We start from the raw sequence: 18,719 nt of genomic DNA, 5'->3' as shown, positions 1-18,719 counted from the left end.
CAGAGATAGTTTCGGTTTCATTGAGAGAGAGAGAGAGAGAGAGAGAGAGAGAGAGAGAGACTTTTGACATTTACAAAGCTTTTTTTACACAAGTCGCATATCATAGAAATCAGAGTGACTTAAAAAAATAAATAAATACGTATTAAAAGTCAAAGTCAAAGTAGCTTTATTGTCACTTCAACCATATATAGCAGATGCAGTACACAGTGAAGTGAAACAACGTTCCTCCTAGACCAGAGGTGCTACACATAACACAGGCAAAGTACAGTGACGCAGGCAAACATAGAGCTATGACAGAGATAAAAAAAAATTAAACTATAATTTAAAAATTAAAATTAAACTATACTTAATGTGCAGTATTTAAGAACTAGACATACAACAGAAGTGCACAGGAAGACGACGAGACGAGACAAGACAAGACAAGACAAGACAGTGCAGACAAACAACATATAGGCCGACTTTGTGCAATGAACAAGACAATGTGCAAAGAACAGTGTATACAGTGATTGCGGATATTAAAGCGACACATGTAAACAGGATTAATATAAATATATATAAATGTAAAGTGGCATGTGCGTGCAAACAGGACAATTTAGTGTGTGTGTGTGTCTGACTATGTCCAGCACAGTCCAGTTCTTCTTTTTTTTGTGCGTGTGTGTTATGTATGTGTGTGTGTTCGTGTCCAGCACAATTCAGTTCTCCTCTGAGATCAGATCTTGGTTGTACGTGTGTGTGTGTCCAGTTCAGTTCAGTTCTCTGTTGAGATACCTGATTGCCTGAGGGAAGAAACTGTTCAACAGTCTGGTTGTGCGGGTCTAAATGCTTCGGTACCTCTTACCGGATGGCAGAAGGGTGAAGAGTGTGTGTGAGGGGTGTGTGGGATCATCCACAATGCTGTTAGCTTTGCGGATGCAGCGTGTGGAGTAAATGTCTGTGATAGAGGGAAGAGAGACTCCAATGATGATCTCCTCACTATACGCTGAAAGGTCTTGCGGTCCGAGACGGTGCAATTCCCAAACCAGGCAGTGATGCAGCTGCTCAGGATGCTCTCGATGGTCCCTCTGTAGAAGGTGGTCAGGATGGGAGGTGGAAGATGAGCCTCCCTGCTGGTCTTTCCTGGTGATGGAGCTGGTGTTGAGTGACCAAGTGAGGTCCTCCTCCAGGTGAACACCAAGGAAAATAATGTCAATAAATTAGTTTAAACATAAGTGATGATTAGTTTAAGTTATAAAGCTAAGTTTTCCATCTGCATCAGAGCACAAAACTTTCTTATAACACCACACACATTGGGGAAAGGGTCTGTCCTCTCTAGGACCAGTCTTTGTATGTTGGTAGTCCATCAGCTGAACACGCTCCTCTGGTGTTAGTGCAGATCTCCAGCGATGTGGGAGCTGACTGACAATACGCAAGGACCGCAGTCCCACATGCGCTGCCAGGTCCTCTGCCCTCGACAAGTCTGTCCTTGTGATGTTCACCAGCTTCTGGAGCATCACAATGCCCAAGGAGATGAGAGTTCTGGACAGTGCAGGGATCTGCACTGGAGATACTGGAGATGTCCAGTTGCCCACCGTACACCAGAGGCTCCTCCAGCAGCCAGTGTACTGTTCAATAGTCTTTGTTTTGTTTTTTAAAAACGTTCCAGATTATAAAAAGTCCATGGTAAAAACTTAATACAGAATAATATCTAATATACAGAATAAGGTAATACAGAAATATCTCCAGAGCTTTCAGAGATCTAACAATGTCTCTTGCAACATTTAAAGTGTACTGTTGGCAAAATTTGGTTTGTGTTTTAGTCACATCCCACCACTGCTAAAGTGAGCTAAAAGCTGCCTTCTCAGATTTAAAACAATTCCATAAATAAGTGAAAGACTCTAAAATTATCGATCCGGTCCGGTTGAACCGAGCTCTTCTGCAGCCGGTTCGGCCATGCATGGCTTTTTCGTGGCTGGCATAGCTCCAGTGGGCTTCCAGGCTGCAGGCTGGGCTTGGGTCTCACTCTCTTTCAGGTCTGGTGCAGCAGCAGCTCTGGGGCTCTCAGCAGCCAGCCGAACTGTAGCCACAGGGGAAAAGACCCCAGCCGGTTGCTCAGAAATACCGGGGTCACTCTGCCTCTCAAGGCATGCCCAAACAATGTGCCCTGTTTTACCACATTTAAAACACTTTTCTTAATGGGGGAGACATTCGCCTGTACCGAGACAGCTCTTTACCGATAGCCTCGTCAGAAATAAAAGGAGGGACATTGGACAACATAACCTTCTTGGCTGGGGAACTGAGGGGAGAAACCAATATTGTCTCATTATTAACCATTATTCCATTCTGAATCAGTTTTCTCACTTTTTCAACATTATTCATAAAAACCACAAAAGCACTGTTCATTCTCGAGGCAGAGACAATGTTATCATGCCCCACCACGTTACCGACAGCTAAACAACATTCCGGCGAGTTAAACTCTCAAACTGCCTCGCGGTCGGATCCACCATAGCCATGGTTTTCCGACACGCTACTCACACACACCTGCACACGCGCGCGCGCACACACACACACACTATATACACGCGCGCGCACACGCACACACACACACACAATATATATACACAATAAGTATATAAATATTCCCGATATATTAACCGGAAAAAAAATTCAATTAGTGCCGAAACAATTAGCGAAACGCCAACCTCTCTTACGCGCTCTACACGCCGCACTCGCTTCTCCGCCGCGCATGCGCAGAGAGAGAGAGAGAGAGAGAGAGAGACTTTTCCAGTTAGACTCAGGAAACTAAAGTGGAGTTTGCAGTGTCTGCGTTACTCACAACACCATATTTGCCTGTACATAGCTCAACATTTCTCCTTTGTAAAGGTAAGATTAAGCTACATTTTTACCAGTTCCTTTATAAAGTATTCCTAAACAGTATATCTGTTTAGCAAAGTGACATTTAAATGAAACTAACTAGGCTTTTAATATGGAATTAATGCAGTAAATAAAGACATAATGAAACTCATAACCTTCAGCAAAAAGCAACTTAAAAACTTTGATCAATTAAATCAGTACACAGAAGACAAACAGGACATCTCTGTAACAAAAAAGAAAATTAAATGGGGAAAATGTAACTATAAACTAGTCTGGTGATTTCATTGCTATTAAGAAGCAGTAAAACAGGGTGAACTGATCAAACTGGAAGAGAGTCTTTGTCTGCTGGATAGTGCAGGTAAACTGGAAACAGTTTATTATTGCTACTAAGGGTTGTGTCACCTGCGACACTGCACTATAGTTTTCATGTGCTTTGACAATGGCATAATAGAAAAATAGCCTTATATCCCTAAGGTTGTGGGTTTTCATCTCTTAGATTTTGTCAATATTTTTCCAAAATGAACCCTTCAAGATCAGGAAATAATAAGAAAAAGAAAAAAAAACTTATAATAACCTTGTTGCATAAGTGTGCACACCCGTTAACTAACACTTTATTAAAGCACTTTGTGTTACAATTTCCCGCATTTTGGCTTAGGTCCCCTATTCACCAAATTGTGAGAGGATCTCTTGTGCACAGCTATCTTAAAGTTATCTCACCAATCTTTGATAGGATCTAGATCTGGTCTCTGATTGATCCATTTTAAAACAATGATCTTTTTCTTCTGAAGCTATTCCTTTGTTGACCAGGGCCTGAGTCCCACAGAATGATGTTACTTCCACCATGCTTGCCGTGTGTATAGTGTTCATTGGGTGAAAAGATGTATTGTTTTTGTGCCAAACATATCTTTTCAAATGATGCCCAAATGATATCATGTTTTTATCAGACTGAGTTATCCCATGCTCCATCAAAAAGGTGTGCAAATTAGTTATTGTTGTTTCTTTTCCCAAAAACAGTTCTATTATCTTTTCACTTGAGTTTTGTTTGTTGCTATAACACATGTGCACCTGTTTATATGTTTCATATATTGTGTTTGTTTTAAAGATGGATGAGTTTGACATTATTGATGCTGCTGATTTTGAAGAAATTAAAAGGTCACTAGCCAATGAAGATCTGTCATCAGCTGTTGACAAGATTAAGGATTACTTTGAACAACAAGACCGCGTGGAACTGAACATTGCTGTAATGGGAGAGTCTGGATCTGGAAAGTCCACATTTATCAATGCCTTCAGGGGTTTAGGGGATGAAGATGAAGGCTCTGCAGAAACTGGTGTTGTAGAGACCACTACAGAGCCGACTGCTTATCCTCATCCCAAATTCCCAAATGTCAAATTATGGGATCTCCCTGGCATTGGAACCCCAAGATTCAAAGCTGATGAATATCTCAAACAAGTTCAATTTGAACGTTATGATTTTTTCATCATCATAGCATCAGATCGTTTCAGAGAATGCCACGCCAATCTGGGAAAAGAGATAATAAGTATGAAAAAAAAGTTTTATTTTGTTCGCTCAAAGATTGACAACAACATTGATGCTGAAAAACGGAAGAAGACATTTAATGAAGAAGAGACACTGAAGAAAATCAGAGAGAACTGCATTAAAGGTTTACTTTTAGAAAAAATATTATGCTCTTAACTCATTTAATATTATTACTTAAAGTTTTTTACACATATATGATAATTAGGGATTAAAATGTAAAAATTAACGCTAATATTTTGATTATTTTTTCCGTTTAGATCAGTGTCATGATGAATAATCATTTGAAAAAAATATTATATAAAAAAATATATTGTTTTTAAAAAATAGTTAGGTTTTTTAATTGTGTGTTTAACTTTTCATCTTAGGGCTAGAAGAGATTGGTCTAAAGTCTCCCACTGTCTTCCTCATCTCTTGTTTCGAATTCAATTTCTATGATTTCAACCATTTGGAGGAGACCATGGAGAGGGAACTTCCCCAGCACAAGAGAGATGTACTGATCCTGGCCCTTCCAAACATCACTCTGGAGATCAATGAGAGGAAAAAGAAGGCACTGCAGAGGAACATATGGAAGTTGGCTCTGCTCTCTGCCTCAGTTGCCGCTGTGCCGATACCTGTTTTAAATGCAGCTGCATCAATCAGTGCAGATGTGGCCATCTTGGTGGTAGAGCTTAAGAAATATTACAATGCATTCAGTTTGGACCCAGCTTCCTTACAGAGGCTTTCTGAGAGATCAGGGAAGTCAGTAGATCAGCTAAAAGCTGTGATGACGTCTCCTCTAAAAGTAGAAATAACCAAAGATCTGGTTATTAGGTTGCTGACAAGTTCAAGTCTTTTTTTTAAGTCTTTTTTTGTAGAATCAGCAGCAGAATACTTTCTGGGCTTTATTCCTGTTGTGGGATCTCTCATGTCTGGATCACTGTCTTTTGCTACTATTTACATCATGCTGCAGCATTGCCTTAATGAGCTCGCTGAAGATTCCCACAATGTGCTCATGGAAGCTTTGCAAACAGAAGTCTAACAATTAAAGTCTAACAATTAAAGCAGTGTGATGTTCAAGCTCCATCATAAAATCTTTTCACAAAAAAATGCTATTAGAAATTGAATTTAAATTTTTATTCATTTTGTTTAATTTCTCATTATCAGATGGCTTGACAAGGTTCTCAATAGGCACAATGCACATCACCCTCTAGTGCCTCAATGCATTTATTAAACAGCAACAAAGGCAATGTAATAAAATCCAGTCCTCAATAAGTAACAGCTAAGGGTAAGAGTAGGTTCCTATGCAACAAAACAGGCAATGATTAGGTTTTTTTTCCCCAACGGAACAATGGCTTAATTTTAATTGGTTTATTTCCTTAAAACCTGCATGAAATCAGTTATTATCATGTTGCGTGTGTATATGAAAGATTTTTCAGTGGCTTTGAATGTGACACACCAATCAGATTTTACAAACATAACAATATGTTTACTTTGTAATTTAACATTATTACATTATATTTAATCAGATGCAACCAATGATATATGATTGACTACTTCCTGATTTTATTTTTTGGTCTATCATTTTGTTTACTATTAATGTCTTTGTGTTTTCAAATCAGATTTTATCTTCTTGATTAATGAACTCTAAACAATTTGTTATCCCAGTTATATTAATGATATGCCGCCTATAATTTAGGCATCATGCGGAAAGATTTAAATGAAAGATTGATGAAATGCTCTTTATGATTTCTCATTACTGTTCATACTCTGTTGTGTAAATGTCTGATGTTGATGGGTATGGTGCTGAGACTGACTAGAATTAATAGGAGTAATTAATCATCCGAGGTATGCAAGTGTTTCTCACCACTCCTGGCATTTATCCAGGCTTTACAGATACACTAGGATATAGCTGTTTATATAAAGATAAGTAATAGATTAATAAGCTGAAGTAAGAAGAAAGATGAATGCATTTTATTTATATCTCATGAAAATAGCAAACTGTATTTAGACAGTAGCACAACTGCAGGGGATCTATCCTGGAAAACAGCACACTTTAACATCTCAAATGATTTAACTGATGAGCCATCACGCGTCTCTAAACTGAGGTACTGATGTTCATCACACAGTTCCATTAGACCCACTCCAAAGAATAAGCTGGAATTTCAAGTCAGTCATCATATGAAACTTATACAGAAGCAAAAAATCTAGACTGGAAAAACATCTGGCAAACACAAAAAAAGTTAATGTGAATGAAATACTAGAAATTTCAGATATGAAAAACTAAATGTGACATAAAAATTAAAAATATTACGAGCAAAAAAAAGAGTAATGAAGTTTCTGAATTACCTAAAGGTCATCTCTGCTCAAGCAGGTTAGTATTAGTTTAGCTGAAAGAGAGACAGGCAATTAAAAACCAAAAAGTTAATTTAATAAACAAAACAAATGTCATACATTTTTATGTCCTGGCCCCTGCCTGACTCTTCTACTCCCATCTCTCTCTCCCAGTCCTCCATTCTTTCTCTCTTACTCAAAAGGATAGGAAGGCGGAGCTGAGGAACTGAAGGGAGGGATACAAGGCAACACACAGCGAGAGCTCTGACATCATCAGTGATGTCATTAGGAGGCCTGACTTGTTAGCGTGGACATTTCTTTTCTACACAATATATTGTTTATCAATATTAACTATGAAAGGTGCTATGAAAACTATGAGTGTCAAAATTCAGCTTCCATCACAGCTTCTGTAGTAGATCCTCTGCTGAGATTTAGTTGTACTTCGTCTGCTTCCTGTTCGGCGTCGCTACAGAGGATTATTGATTCACATATTTGATTTTTGCACAGGTTTTATGCCGGATTCCTTTCCTGATGAAGGCAGTCCCTCCTAACTCACTGAGAGTGACTTGGTTAACCTGACTGAATTAACCCCTCAGTGACTGAGGTGGTTCGCTTATTTACTCAAATTGAGTTATGTAAATATTTATTCAACAGACGAGAGCGCTGATTAGAGACAGTTTCGGTTTCTCTGAGAGAGAGAGAGCAATAAACTGGGTGGAGTGTCTGCGTTACTCACAACACCATATTTGCCTGTACAGAGCTCAACATCTCTGAAGGACATTTTCTGTGGTATTTATTCTCCTCTGTAAAGGTAAGATTAAAGTACATTTTTACCATTGCCTATATAAAGTATTCCTTAACAGTATATCTGTTTATTTTTAGCAAAGTGACGTTAAAATAAAATTAACTAGGCTTTAAATATGGAATGAACGCAGTATAAAGACATAATGAAACTCATAACCATCAGCAGAAAGCAACTTAAAAACTGTGATCAGTTAAAACAGTAACAAGACAAACAGGACATTTCTGTAACAAAATTAAATGTGGAAAATATATAATAATTATGGAAAATATTATAATAACTATAAACTAGTCTGGTGATTTCATTGCTATTTAGTAGCAGCAAAACAGTCTGCACTAATTAAACTGGAAGAGAGCGTTTGCTGGATAGTGCAGGTAAACTGGAAACAGTTTATTATTGCTACTAAGGGTTGTGTCACACCTGCAACACCACACTACGTATGTTTTTCATGTGCATTGGCAATGGCATAATAGGAAAAGGGCCTTATAGCCCTAAGGTTGTGGGTTTTTACCTTTTAGATTTTGTCAATATTTTTCCAAAATGACCCCTTCAGGATCAGGAAATAAAAAGAAAAAGAAAAAACGTACAAAAACCTTGTTGCATAAGTGTGCACACCTCTTAACTAACACTTTATTAAAGCACTTTGTGTTACGATTTCCCGCATAACCCTAATTTTGGCTTAGGTTGCCTATCCACTAAATTTTGAGAGGATCTCCTGTGCACAGCTATTTTAAAGTTATCCCACCAAATTTTTGATAGGATCTAGATCTGGTCTTTGATCCATTCCAAAACAGATCTTTTTCTTCTGAAGCCATTCCTTTGTTGACCAGGGCCTGGGTCCCACAGAATGATGTTGCTGCCACCATGCTTCTCAGTGTGTATAGTGTTCTTTGCGTGATAAGATGTCTTGTTTTTCTTGTTGCCAAACATATCTTTTCAAATTATGCCCAAAAATGATATCATGGTTTCATCAGACTGTAGTGGCTCATGCCTCATCAAAAAGGTGTGCAAATTAGTTATTGTTCTATACTGTTCTATAAGCTTTTCACTTGAGTTTTGTTGGTTGCTATAACACATGCAAAGTGCACCTGTTTCATATATTGTGTTTGTTTTAAAGATGGATGAGTTTGACATTATTGATGATGCTGAAATTGAAGAAATTAAAAGGTCATTAGCCAATGAAGATCTGCCATCAGCTGTTGACAAGATTAAGGATTACTTTGAACAACAAGACCGCGTGGAACTGAACATTGCTGTAACGGGAGAGTCTGGATCTGGAAAGTCCACATTTATCAATGTCTTCAGGGGTTTAGGGGATGAAGATGAAGGCTCTGCAAAAACTGGTGTTGTAGAGGCCACTACAGAGCCTACTACTTACCGTCATCCTAACTTCCCAAATGTCAAATTATGGGATCTCCCTTTCATTGGAACCCCAAGATTCAAAGCTGATGAATATCTCAAACAAGTTCAATATGAACGTTATGATTTTTTCATCATCATAGCATCAGATCGTTTCAGAGAATGCCACGCCAATCTGGGAAAAGAGATAATAAGTATGAAAAAAAAGTTTTATTTTGTTCGCTCAAAGATTGACAACAACATTGATGCTGAAAAACGGAAGAAGAATTTAAGGAAGAAGAGACGCTGAAGAAAATCAGAGAGAACTGCATTAAAGGTTTACTTTTAGAAAAAATATTACGCTCTTAATTTTTTTAACACTGTTATATAAAGTTTTTTTTACACATATATGATAATTAGGGAAGTGAAATGTAAATAGTAATGCTAATATTTGATTATTTATTCCTTTTAGATCAGTGTCATGATGAATGATCATTTGAAAAAAAAAGCTTTAAAAAGTTTTTTTAAATATTGTGTGTTTAACTTTTCATCTTAGGGCTGGAAGAGATTGGTCTAAAGTTTCCCACTGTCTTCCTGATCTCTTGTTTCAAACTCCATCTCTATGATTTCAACCATTTGGAGGAGACCATGGAGAGGGATCTTCCCCAGCACAAGAGAGATGTACTGATCCTGGGCATTCCAAACATCACTCTGGAGATCAATGAGAGGAAAAAGAAGGCACTGCAGAGGAACATATGGAAGTTGGCTCTGCTCTCTGCCTCAGTTGCAGCTGTGCCGATACCTGGTTTATCAATCAGTGCAGATCTAACCATCTTGATGCTAGAGCTTAAAACATATTGCAAGGCATTCAGTTTAGACCCAGATTCCTTACAGAAGCTTTCTGAGAGATCAAGGAAGTCAGTAGAGCTAAAAGCTGTGATGAAGTCTCCTTTCAATCAGGAAATAACCAAAAAGCTGGTCATTACCTGGCTGAAAAACTACCTAACAAGTTCAAGTCTTCTTGCACTAGAATCAACAGCAGAATACTTTCTGGGTTTAATTCCTGTTATAGGATTTATGATAGCTGGGCCAATGTCCTATGCTACTACTACTTTCATCTTGAAACGTTTTCTTAATCAGATTGCTGAAGATTCCAACAATGTGCTCATGGCTGTTTTGCAAACAGCAGTATAATATATGAATGAACTAAATTGTACTGAAGTAAATGTTATTTAGCCATCATAATCATTTCATGCTTAGATTTATTTTTCACTCTTTCTATGGTGTCAAATTAGCACCGTAAGCATTGTACTCTGTAAGTATTGTAAGTATTTGAAAAACAAAAATGAAGAGATTGTGAAGCGGGTAAATTGAATGATCAAGATTGATACTGCTGGAGATGGAATCTTCATATGGACTGAACGTACCGAGGATAATGTCAAGTCTCGGGTGATTGAGATCTGCAGAGCGGTGGTTGTCGAGGAGGAGCGTAACTTTGTGGGGAACAATGTGGACATTGCTCATCGCGTTGGAAGACATAGTGCGGATGGCGGCAAGGGAAAGAAACCGAGGCCAACAATAATAATATTTGCTTCCAGAACAGCTCAAGATCTTACATGGAAAGGAGCAAAGGGAAATTTCTCAAAAAGAACAAGATGTTCTTCAATGAAGATTTCACGATCAAAGATAGAGCTATGCAGAGTCTCCTCTGGCCTATGATTGAACAAGCATGTAAAGAAGGCAAGAGGGCCTTCAATGTGGGAGTCAAGGCAATAGTGGATGGTAAAGAAATCAAACATTAAATTATGCTTCTATATGTCATTGGTCTAGAATCATAGTATGATCTGATACAAAAGATCTGTTTGCTGCAGTAATACATAATTAGGATATTTTTTTTCTATTTCTAATGTAGCTTATACGGATGTTATTGTTTAATGCCTCTGTGACATAAGACCTAGGTAAGGATGTTACTTTAATTTGTTTTTGTTACACTCAGGCAAACAGGATCTCAACATTTGAATCTGAAGCGTGACTGGTGTATGAAAAGTTGGAATAAGAGTACCCTTTATACTCTCTCAACACTTACATTCCAATCTATTCATTGTTCATTTCATTGTTCTATCAAGGTTTTTTTTTTTGTTTGTTTTTTTTTCTTTCAAGTTTATGTCAATAAGTATTTTTTCAGTTAATGCCAGGAGTCTACGAGACATGCTAAAAAGAAAAGCTGTTTTTGTTTTTTAAGGAAAACAAGCTGATTTTTGTTTCATTCAAGAAACTCATGCCTGCAAAGATGATATGCTTTTCTGGAAGAATCGATGGGGTTCTGACATTTGGTTCTCTTTTGGTGCCTCAAATAGGCCAGCAGGTGTCGCCATTTTAAAGGACAGATTTTCAGGGAAAGTTCTAAATCACAAAAAAGATAATCAAGGTCATTGGATCGGTCTACTTATTGATATAAACCAAGTTAAAATTATTATAATAAATATATATGCCACCAGTAATAAAAAAACAAATGAGTTAATCTTTCAAGATATTGAAGGTCATATTAATCATTAAACATTCAAAATTTCCCATTGCTGAAGTGATTTGGGTTCATGACTTTAATACAGTGTTTGATGGAATACAAGCTCGATGGCCACCTAGAACTGACAATATGGCACGTGAATTAAACAATGTTTGTTTATAACTGAACATAACTGACATATGGATATGTAAAAATCCACAATCACTTTTGTATACATGGAGTAATAGGGACAGGTCTCAACAATAACATATTGACTTTTGGCTCATTTCAGAACATATAAAAGAGAAAGTTGAATTTGTTACTACTGAACCATCAGTTTTAACAGATCACAAAGGCATATTTATTAAAATTAATGTATTAGTTTGTCAATCAGGTAGAGTTAAGAGATGATATTGTAAGTTAATAATAGTCTCTTGAAACATGATGAATTTTGTGACAAAATTAAGAATATAATTGTTAAGTATTGGCAACAGGCTTGTTTGATTCAAACCTATGGGAGGTTATGGGAACAAACAAAATTTGAAAGAGGGAATTCACAATATCGTATGGAAAATTTACTAAGAAAAAGAAAAAAGAAAATGAAAATGAAATAATTAATGAAATAATATCTATCACCTGTAAAAATAACCAAAATATGTCAAGCACTGAATTATTAGAACTTGCTACACTGCAGGATGATCTGGATGATATTTATGAAGAGAAAGCTAGGGGTGCTTTCATTAGGTCAAGACAAAAATGGATGGAAGCAGGAGAAAAAAATACTAAATATTTCTTCATTTTAGAAAAAAGAAATAGAGAAACAACTTCTGTAAACAAATTAATAATAAATGGACTTACTAATGATAATCCCAAATATATATCTTGTTTTGTTAATAGTAAATTGTATAATTCAAATAATCTACTAAATGATTCAGATTTTTTTCTTAAAAATGTTTGAACCAATATTAGTAAGTTTACTTCAGATTACAAAAATTTATGCGATAAGGAATTAAATATTCAGGAAATCACTAAATGTATAAATAGTCTTAAAGAAAATAAGTCTCCTGGAAATTATTACTTTTTGTAATGACCTTGCACCCTTTTTTATGGGAATTTGAAGAAGCAGTTGGTTTGGGAGAAATGCCTACATCACTAAAACAAGGGGTAATTACACTTATACCCAAGCCTAACAAAGACAAATTGCTCTTGGAAAATTGGAGACCAATTAGTTTGTTAAATAATGATACTAAAATCTTTTCATTAATTTTTGCAAAACGACTTCGATTTTGCAAAACGAAAGAAAAATTTAAACTCAATAATTGATGAAGAGCAGTCAGGTTTTCTGAAAGGCCTTTATATTGGAAATAATATCAGATTAATTTTGGACTTAATTGATTATAGACACCTTATTTCAGATGATTCTTTTATATTATTTATTGATTTCTATAAAGCTTTTGACACTATTGAACATTCATTTATGTTCAAAGTTATTGACTTTTTTGGTTTTGGTAAATTTTTTCAAAAAGCTATTTGTACACTTTGTAATGATTCAAGATTCAAGAAGCTTTATTGTCATTTCAACCACATATAGCTGATGCAGTACATAGTGAAATGAAACAACGTTTCTCCAGGACCTGGTGCTACATAAACATACAACTTAAAGATCAAATACGAAAAAAAACACAGAGCTAGGACCAAAATTTTTGTCCTAGCCATATAAAGTGCAAAGTGTGCGAAGACAAGACAGTGCAAAAACAGTAGGTCCAAAAGAAAAAGACAACACAAAAACAAGACACATAGCGCCGAAAGAAAAAGAATGTGTAGTGAAATGTAAAAAATGAAATGGAATAAAAATGAAATGATGTACAGAGTAGCAGCGGTTGAGGTAGTGCAAATAGAAATAGGCATAAACATAAATATAAACATAGCAGCGTAATGAAATAATAACAGGGTTCGAGGTAGTGCAATAAATAGTGAACAATATAAGTTATGTGTGTGTGTGTCTACACAGGTGAAAGAGAGAGAGAGTGTGTGTGTGTGTGGTGTGTGTGAGAGTGTGTGTGTGTGAGAGAGAGACAGAGTTTTGTACAGTTCTGTCTGTGTGTGTGTGTGTGTGTGAGAGAGAGTTTTTTGTGCAATTCAGTCCTGGGTGTTGAGGAGTCTGATGGCTTGAGGAAAGAAACTGTTTAACAGTCTGGTTGTGCAGGTCCAAATGCTTCGGTACCTCTTTCTGGGTGGCAGAAGGGTGAAGAGTGTGTGTGAGGGGTGTGTGGGGTCATCCACAATGCTGTTAGCTTTGCGGATGCATCGTGTGCAGTAAATGTCCATAATAGAGGGAAGGGAGACTCCGATGATCTTCTCAGCTGTCCTCACTATACGTCTTGTGGTCTGAGACAGTGCAATTCCCAAACCAGGCTGTGATGCAGCTGCTCAGGATGCTCTCGATGGTCCCTCTGTAGAAGGTGGTCAGGATGGGAGGTGGAAGATGAGCATTCCTCAGCCTTCGCAGGAAGTAGAGACGCTGCTGGGCTTTCCTGGTGATGGAGCTGGTGTTGAATGACCAGGTGAGTTCCTCCGCCAGGTGAACACCAAGGTATTTGGTGCTCTTGACGATCTCCATGATGGACCCATCGATGTTCAGTGGAGGATGGTCACTCTTTGCTCCCCTGAAGTCAACAACCATCTCTTTAGTCTTGTCAACATTCAGAGACAGGTTATTGACTTTACACCAGGCTGCTAGTTGTTGCACCTCCTCTCTATAAGCTGACTCGTCGTTCTTGCTGATGAGACCCACCACGGTCGTGTCATCGGCGAACTTGATGATATGATTAGAGCTGTGCATTGCTACACAGTCATAAGTCAGCAGAGTGAACAGCAGTGGGCTAAGCACACAGTCCTGAGGAGCTCCAGTGTTCAGAGTGGTGGTGCTGGAGATGCTGTTCCCGATCAGGACTGACTGAGGTCTCCCAGTCAGGAAATCCAGGATCCAGTTGCAGAGGGAGGTATTGATGCCTAGCAGACTCAGCTTCTCGATCAGGTGCTGAGGAATGATCGTGTTGAATGCTGAACTGAAGTCAATGAACAGCATTCGTAGGTAAGTGTCTTTATTGTCCAGGTGTGTGAGGGCCAGATGGAGGGTTGTGCTGATGGCATCGTCTGTGGAGCGATTTGGACGATACGCAAACTGCATGGGGTCAAGTGAAGGTGGCAGCAGGTTCTTGATGTGCCTCATGACGAGCCTCTCGAAGCACTTCATGATAATGGGTGTGAGTGCAACGGGACAGTAGTCATTGAGACAGGACACTGGAGACTTCGGCACGGGGATGATGATGGTAGACTTTAGGCACGTTGGGACAACGGCACTGTTCAGGGAGATGTTGAAGATGTCTGTGAAGACATCCGCTAGCTGTTCTGCACTTTACTTATGATTGCAGAAGTAGCAATCAGGTTGCTACTAAGTAAGTTTCCAGATGTGAACTCTCGCTTGATAAAATTTGTCCATGATCTGAAACAAACAAATCTTTTTACCCAAGGAAACGACATATAAGGATGCATAGGGGTTGAGTGAATTCCAGTTCCTCTCTCAAAGCTCTGTGAAGAGGTTAAGTGAACAGGTAGCAGTCAATCTCTGTCCAAGATCACCTTATTAACTGTAATATAACCAGTGACATAACAATTAAACTGAAGTGCAATTTATTAAGTATCAGCACCCATAAGAAGCCAAATCTCAACATGCATGTGTGCATGAGTGTGTTTGTGTGTGTCATCTGTCGGAGGAAAACAAAAATAATATACCCAGCTTTGAATTATATACCTAGCTTCAAAAGTAGCTTAAGTAATAATGTACTCAATGCTCTAAGCTCTGACTTAGCAATATTCTGCCTAGGAGTAGTATGTATCTATCTAGAATTATTTAGCCATTGATCAAGTAGTTAACTTTGATTAATAATAGCTATAATAATCAGATATAGCCTCATAGTCTTTATAATAATCATGCAGAATTATTAATGGCAGCATGCTAGCGTAATAACCACACTGGAACTGAAGAAACAGAAAAAAAGGAGAGATTTATTGGAACATTAGGAGTTACAACTCAGTCAGCCAGCCTATCCAATGGGATCAGTGGGACCGGAGGGTCAGTTGTAGAAGACGGAATCTCGGGATCCTGAGGAGAAGTTGGGGGCGAATAGTCAGGAGAAGACTGAGGAATATCATGAACACTGTAAGGCATAGGCACAAATTCAGGAGAAAGTTGGGGAATGTCAGGGGAATTAGGAGATGGAAAATTAGGAGAGGAAATCCTCAGTCTGGATGCCCTGAGAGGTGGTGCGTGTCCAGTGCCAGTAGAAGGTCTGAGTAGACTGATCACAGGTTGTGGGGTGAAATTGGGTGCTCTGATCAAGACAGACGGTATCTCTCACGATATGGTGAGCGAGGTAAGGAGACTCAGGAATAGAGGATTCAGATAGGTGTTCCAGGAAACCAGTAAGTTCAATGGCCAGACAGGATAGCTGATACTGGCGATAGCGTCGCAGAGCACCCCTGGGACTTCTCCGGAAGATAGCGCGGCGGGCTGACTGAGCTGGAAGGAAAAATGGGAAGTGGGGAGAGATGAGTGAAGATGAGTGAAGTGCAGATTGCGTGACTATGTAATCAGCAAAAGAGAGCGTGTACTAAGGCAAAAGGAACACAGTGGGGGATGTAGGCCAGGTCACTGTGACATGACAGTGATAGGCGGGTAGAGGAGACAATAGCATTGGAATACTAGCAATCAACAGTGATGAAAAGAGAAAAGGATATGAGGCAGCTTAATGGCACAGCTTATTTTAAAAATAGTAAATAAAACTTAGATCAAGTAGGTAGAGGGAAAAGTCATCATGACATAGAGGAAGAGAGCAAGGTACTTACACATTGTTGTGGAGGGCAACGCGCGAGGTCAGGATGAGCCGAGGAAGCACCTTTAAGAGGTGACGGTCAAATGAAGTCAATAAGGAAGTGGCGCCTATAAGTAAGCGCCAATTTTTTCTAAAAATTGTTGACTTAGCCTAAAAATAAGGGGAACTGGAGAGGAGGAAAATTGACGTCATCGAGGGGAGGATGGTATCAATTTATGGGCGGTATCGGGACAAATGCGAAAATAATGGGAACTGGGAAACGTATGTAAACTAAGGAAGGAGGGACTAAAGTAGCCATACACTGAATATAATGGGAAATTGCTGGAAATATTTAAATTAGAGAAAAGGAGGCGCCCCGGGGCGCCTGGGGTATAAGTAGAGGGGACTTTTTAGGGGTTTTGGAGACCAGCTGCTCTCTTCAGATATGCATGTTGTTGACTGCATGGCTGAATAAAGAAACCCGCTTCTTCTCATCTGTTGACTGAGATCTCTTTTATTTCGGCTAAGTTTTATAGATTGTGGAGGTCATTGGGAAAGCTAAGAGAAATAGATACAAACAAAAATTCCACCCTGTGATATGTCCACTCGGAGGGGGCTCTGAGTTCCGACACATCACTAGATGTCTATCACTTCAACTTCCTGGCAAGTCATCCGACTCATCAGCACTACTAGGCTCACTTCATCCATTCTTTCTCTCTCTCTCTCTCTCTCTCTCTCTCTCTCGCTCTCTCTCTCTCTCTCTCTCTGCGCACACACACACACACATTACATGCAGCATTGTTATTTAACAATGCTACATGTGCAAATAGACTAAATTCCTAATTTCCATCCCACAGAAATGCAGGGTGTCAAGTGGAGGATGGGATGTCAGTCCATTATAGGGTTGAAAATATTATCTATTAATCTATTTGTAATCATGCTCAATGTTGTAGAATACTGGGGAGATATGTGGTTCCTCATTTTAACAGCTATAATCCTAATAAAAAACTTTTTTTTTTTACTGTAATGCATTTCAGATCATTAAGAGACTTTTATGGTGGATTCCCCACATAATTTTTGTATGATAATAAAAAATATTGCTCTTTAACAATTTAAAGCATAAAATCACTGATATGGTGAAGTTTTCTCATAGTAGATCTTTATTTAGCCTTTGTCAATAACAGTGCTTTCCTTCCATCTAGTTAGGTCCTTAGTTAGTGATTTTTTCTTTCTCAGTGAAAAATTTTCATGTTACTAAGAAACAAACAATATGCAAACTGCTCTGTGCTGAAGACTCATAGTTGACTTGACTTGACTTGACCTTAATTGTGATTGTAACTATTAAATGTAACTATGAATGGTGCTATAAAACTATAAAAACCTAACTGTGCTGTTTGTTAATACATTCCATTTATTGTTTAATTCTTTATTACACAAGTGTAAATTGCTTTTCATTTTCTTCATATGGTGTGACAATAGATGGTAATGACCATCGTCCCTGTGCCAAAGAAGTCTACAGTTTCCTGCCTCAATGACAATCACCCCATCGCACTCACACCCATCATGATAAAGTGCTTCGAGAGACTCGTCATAAGGCACATCAAAACCCAGCTGCCACGCTCAGTGAACCCCTTGCAGTTTGCGTATCATACTAACCGCTCCATGGACAATGCCATCAGCACAACGCTCCATCTGGCCCTCACACACCTGGACAATAAAGACTCTAATTTAAATGCTTGGCCTGAACACCTCCCTTCGCAACTGGATCTTGGACTTCTTGACTGGGAGACCTCAGTCAGTCCGGATCGGGAACAGCATCTCCAGCACTACCACACTGAGCACTGGGGCCCCTCAGGGCTGTGTGCTTAGCCCACTGCTGTTCACTCTGCTGACTCACAACTGTTCAACAATGCACAGCTCAAACCACATCATCAGGTGGTCATCAGCAAGAACATCAACAAAAACTAAAGAGATGGTTGTTGACTTTAAGAGAGCACATTGTGACCATTGTTCATCAATGGGTCAATATAGTTGTGGAGATCATCAAGAGCACCAAATTCCTTGGTGTTCATCTGGCGGAGAACTCACCTGGTCACTCAACACCAGCTCCATCACCAAGAAAGCCCAGCAGCGTCTCTACATGCTTCAGAGGCTAAGAAAAGCCTCTCCCAGAAAAAAATCTCCCTCCCTCCACCCATCCTGACCTTGTTCTACACATGGACCATCGAGAAGACATCTGAGAAGATCATTGGAGTCTCTCTCCCCTCTATCATGCACATTTACACCACATGCTGCATCCACAAAGCTAACAACATTGTGGATGACCCCACACCCCCCTCACACACACTCTTCACCTTCCTGCCACCTGGAAAGAGGTACCGAAGCATTTGGGCCCTCACAACCAGACTGTGCAACAGTTTCTTCCCTCAAGCCATCAGGCTCCTCAACATCCAGAACTGATCTGTATCAAATCACACACACACACACACTCAACTGTGAGAACTG

The 18,719-nt window shown here is 38.8% G+C and overlaps 1 protein-coding gene and 1 pseudogene across 1 annotated transcript; both read left to right on the top strand.

Moving 5' to 3' along the window:
• Positions 1–2,540: 2,540 nt before the first annotated feature.
• Positions 2,541–5,562, top strand: LOC131351338 (interferon-inducible GTPase 5-like). Its single transcript, XM_058386739.1, has 3 exons — positions 2,541–2,859; positions 3,953–4,511; positions 4,753–5,562. Exons 2-3 carry the CDS (start codon positions 3,953–3,955, stop codon positions 5,403–5,405), a joined length of 1,212 nt encoding a protein of 403 aa, XP_058242722.1. The 5' UTR covers positions 2,541–2,859; the 3' UTR covers positions 5,406–5,562.
• Positions 5,563–5,707: 145 nt separating this feature from the next.
• On the top strand, positions 5,708–11,711 carry LOC131351339 (interferon-inducible GTPase 5-like; annotated as a pseudogene).
• The last annotated feature ends 7,008 nt before the right edge of the window (positions 11,712–18,719 follow it).

Source organism: Hemibagrus wyckioides, linkage group LG03 (genome assembly GCF_019097595.1).
Source record: "Hemibagrus wyckioides isolate EC202008001 linkage group LG03, SWU_Hwy_1.0, whole genome shotgun sequence".
NCBI lineage: Eukaryota > Metazoa > Chordata > Actinopteri > Siluriformes > Bagridae > Hemibagrus > Hemibagrus wyckioides.
The sequence above is the reverse complement of the archived record's forward strand: the minus strand, read 5'-3'. Positions and strand labels throughout refer to the sequence as shown.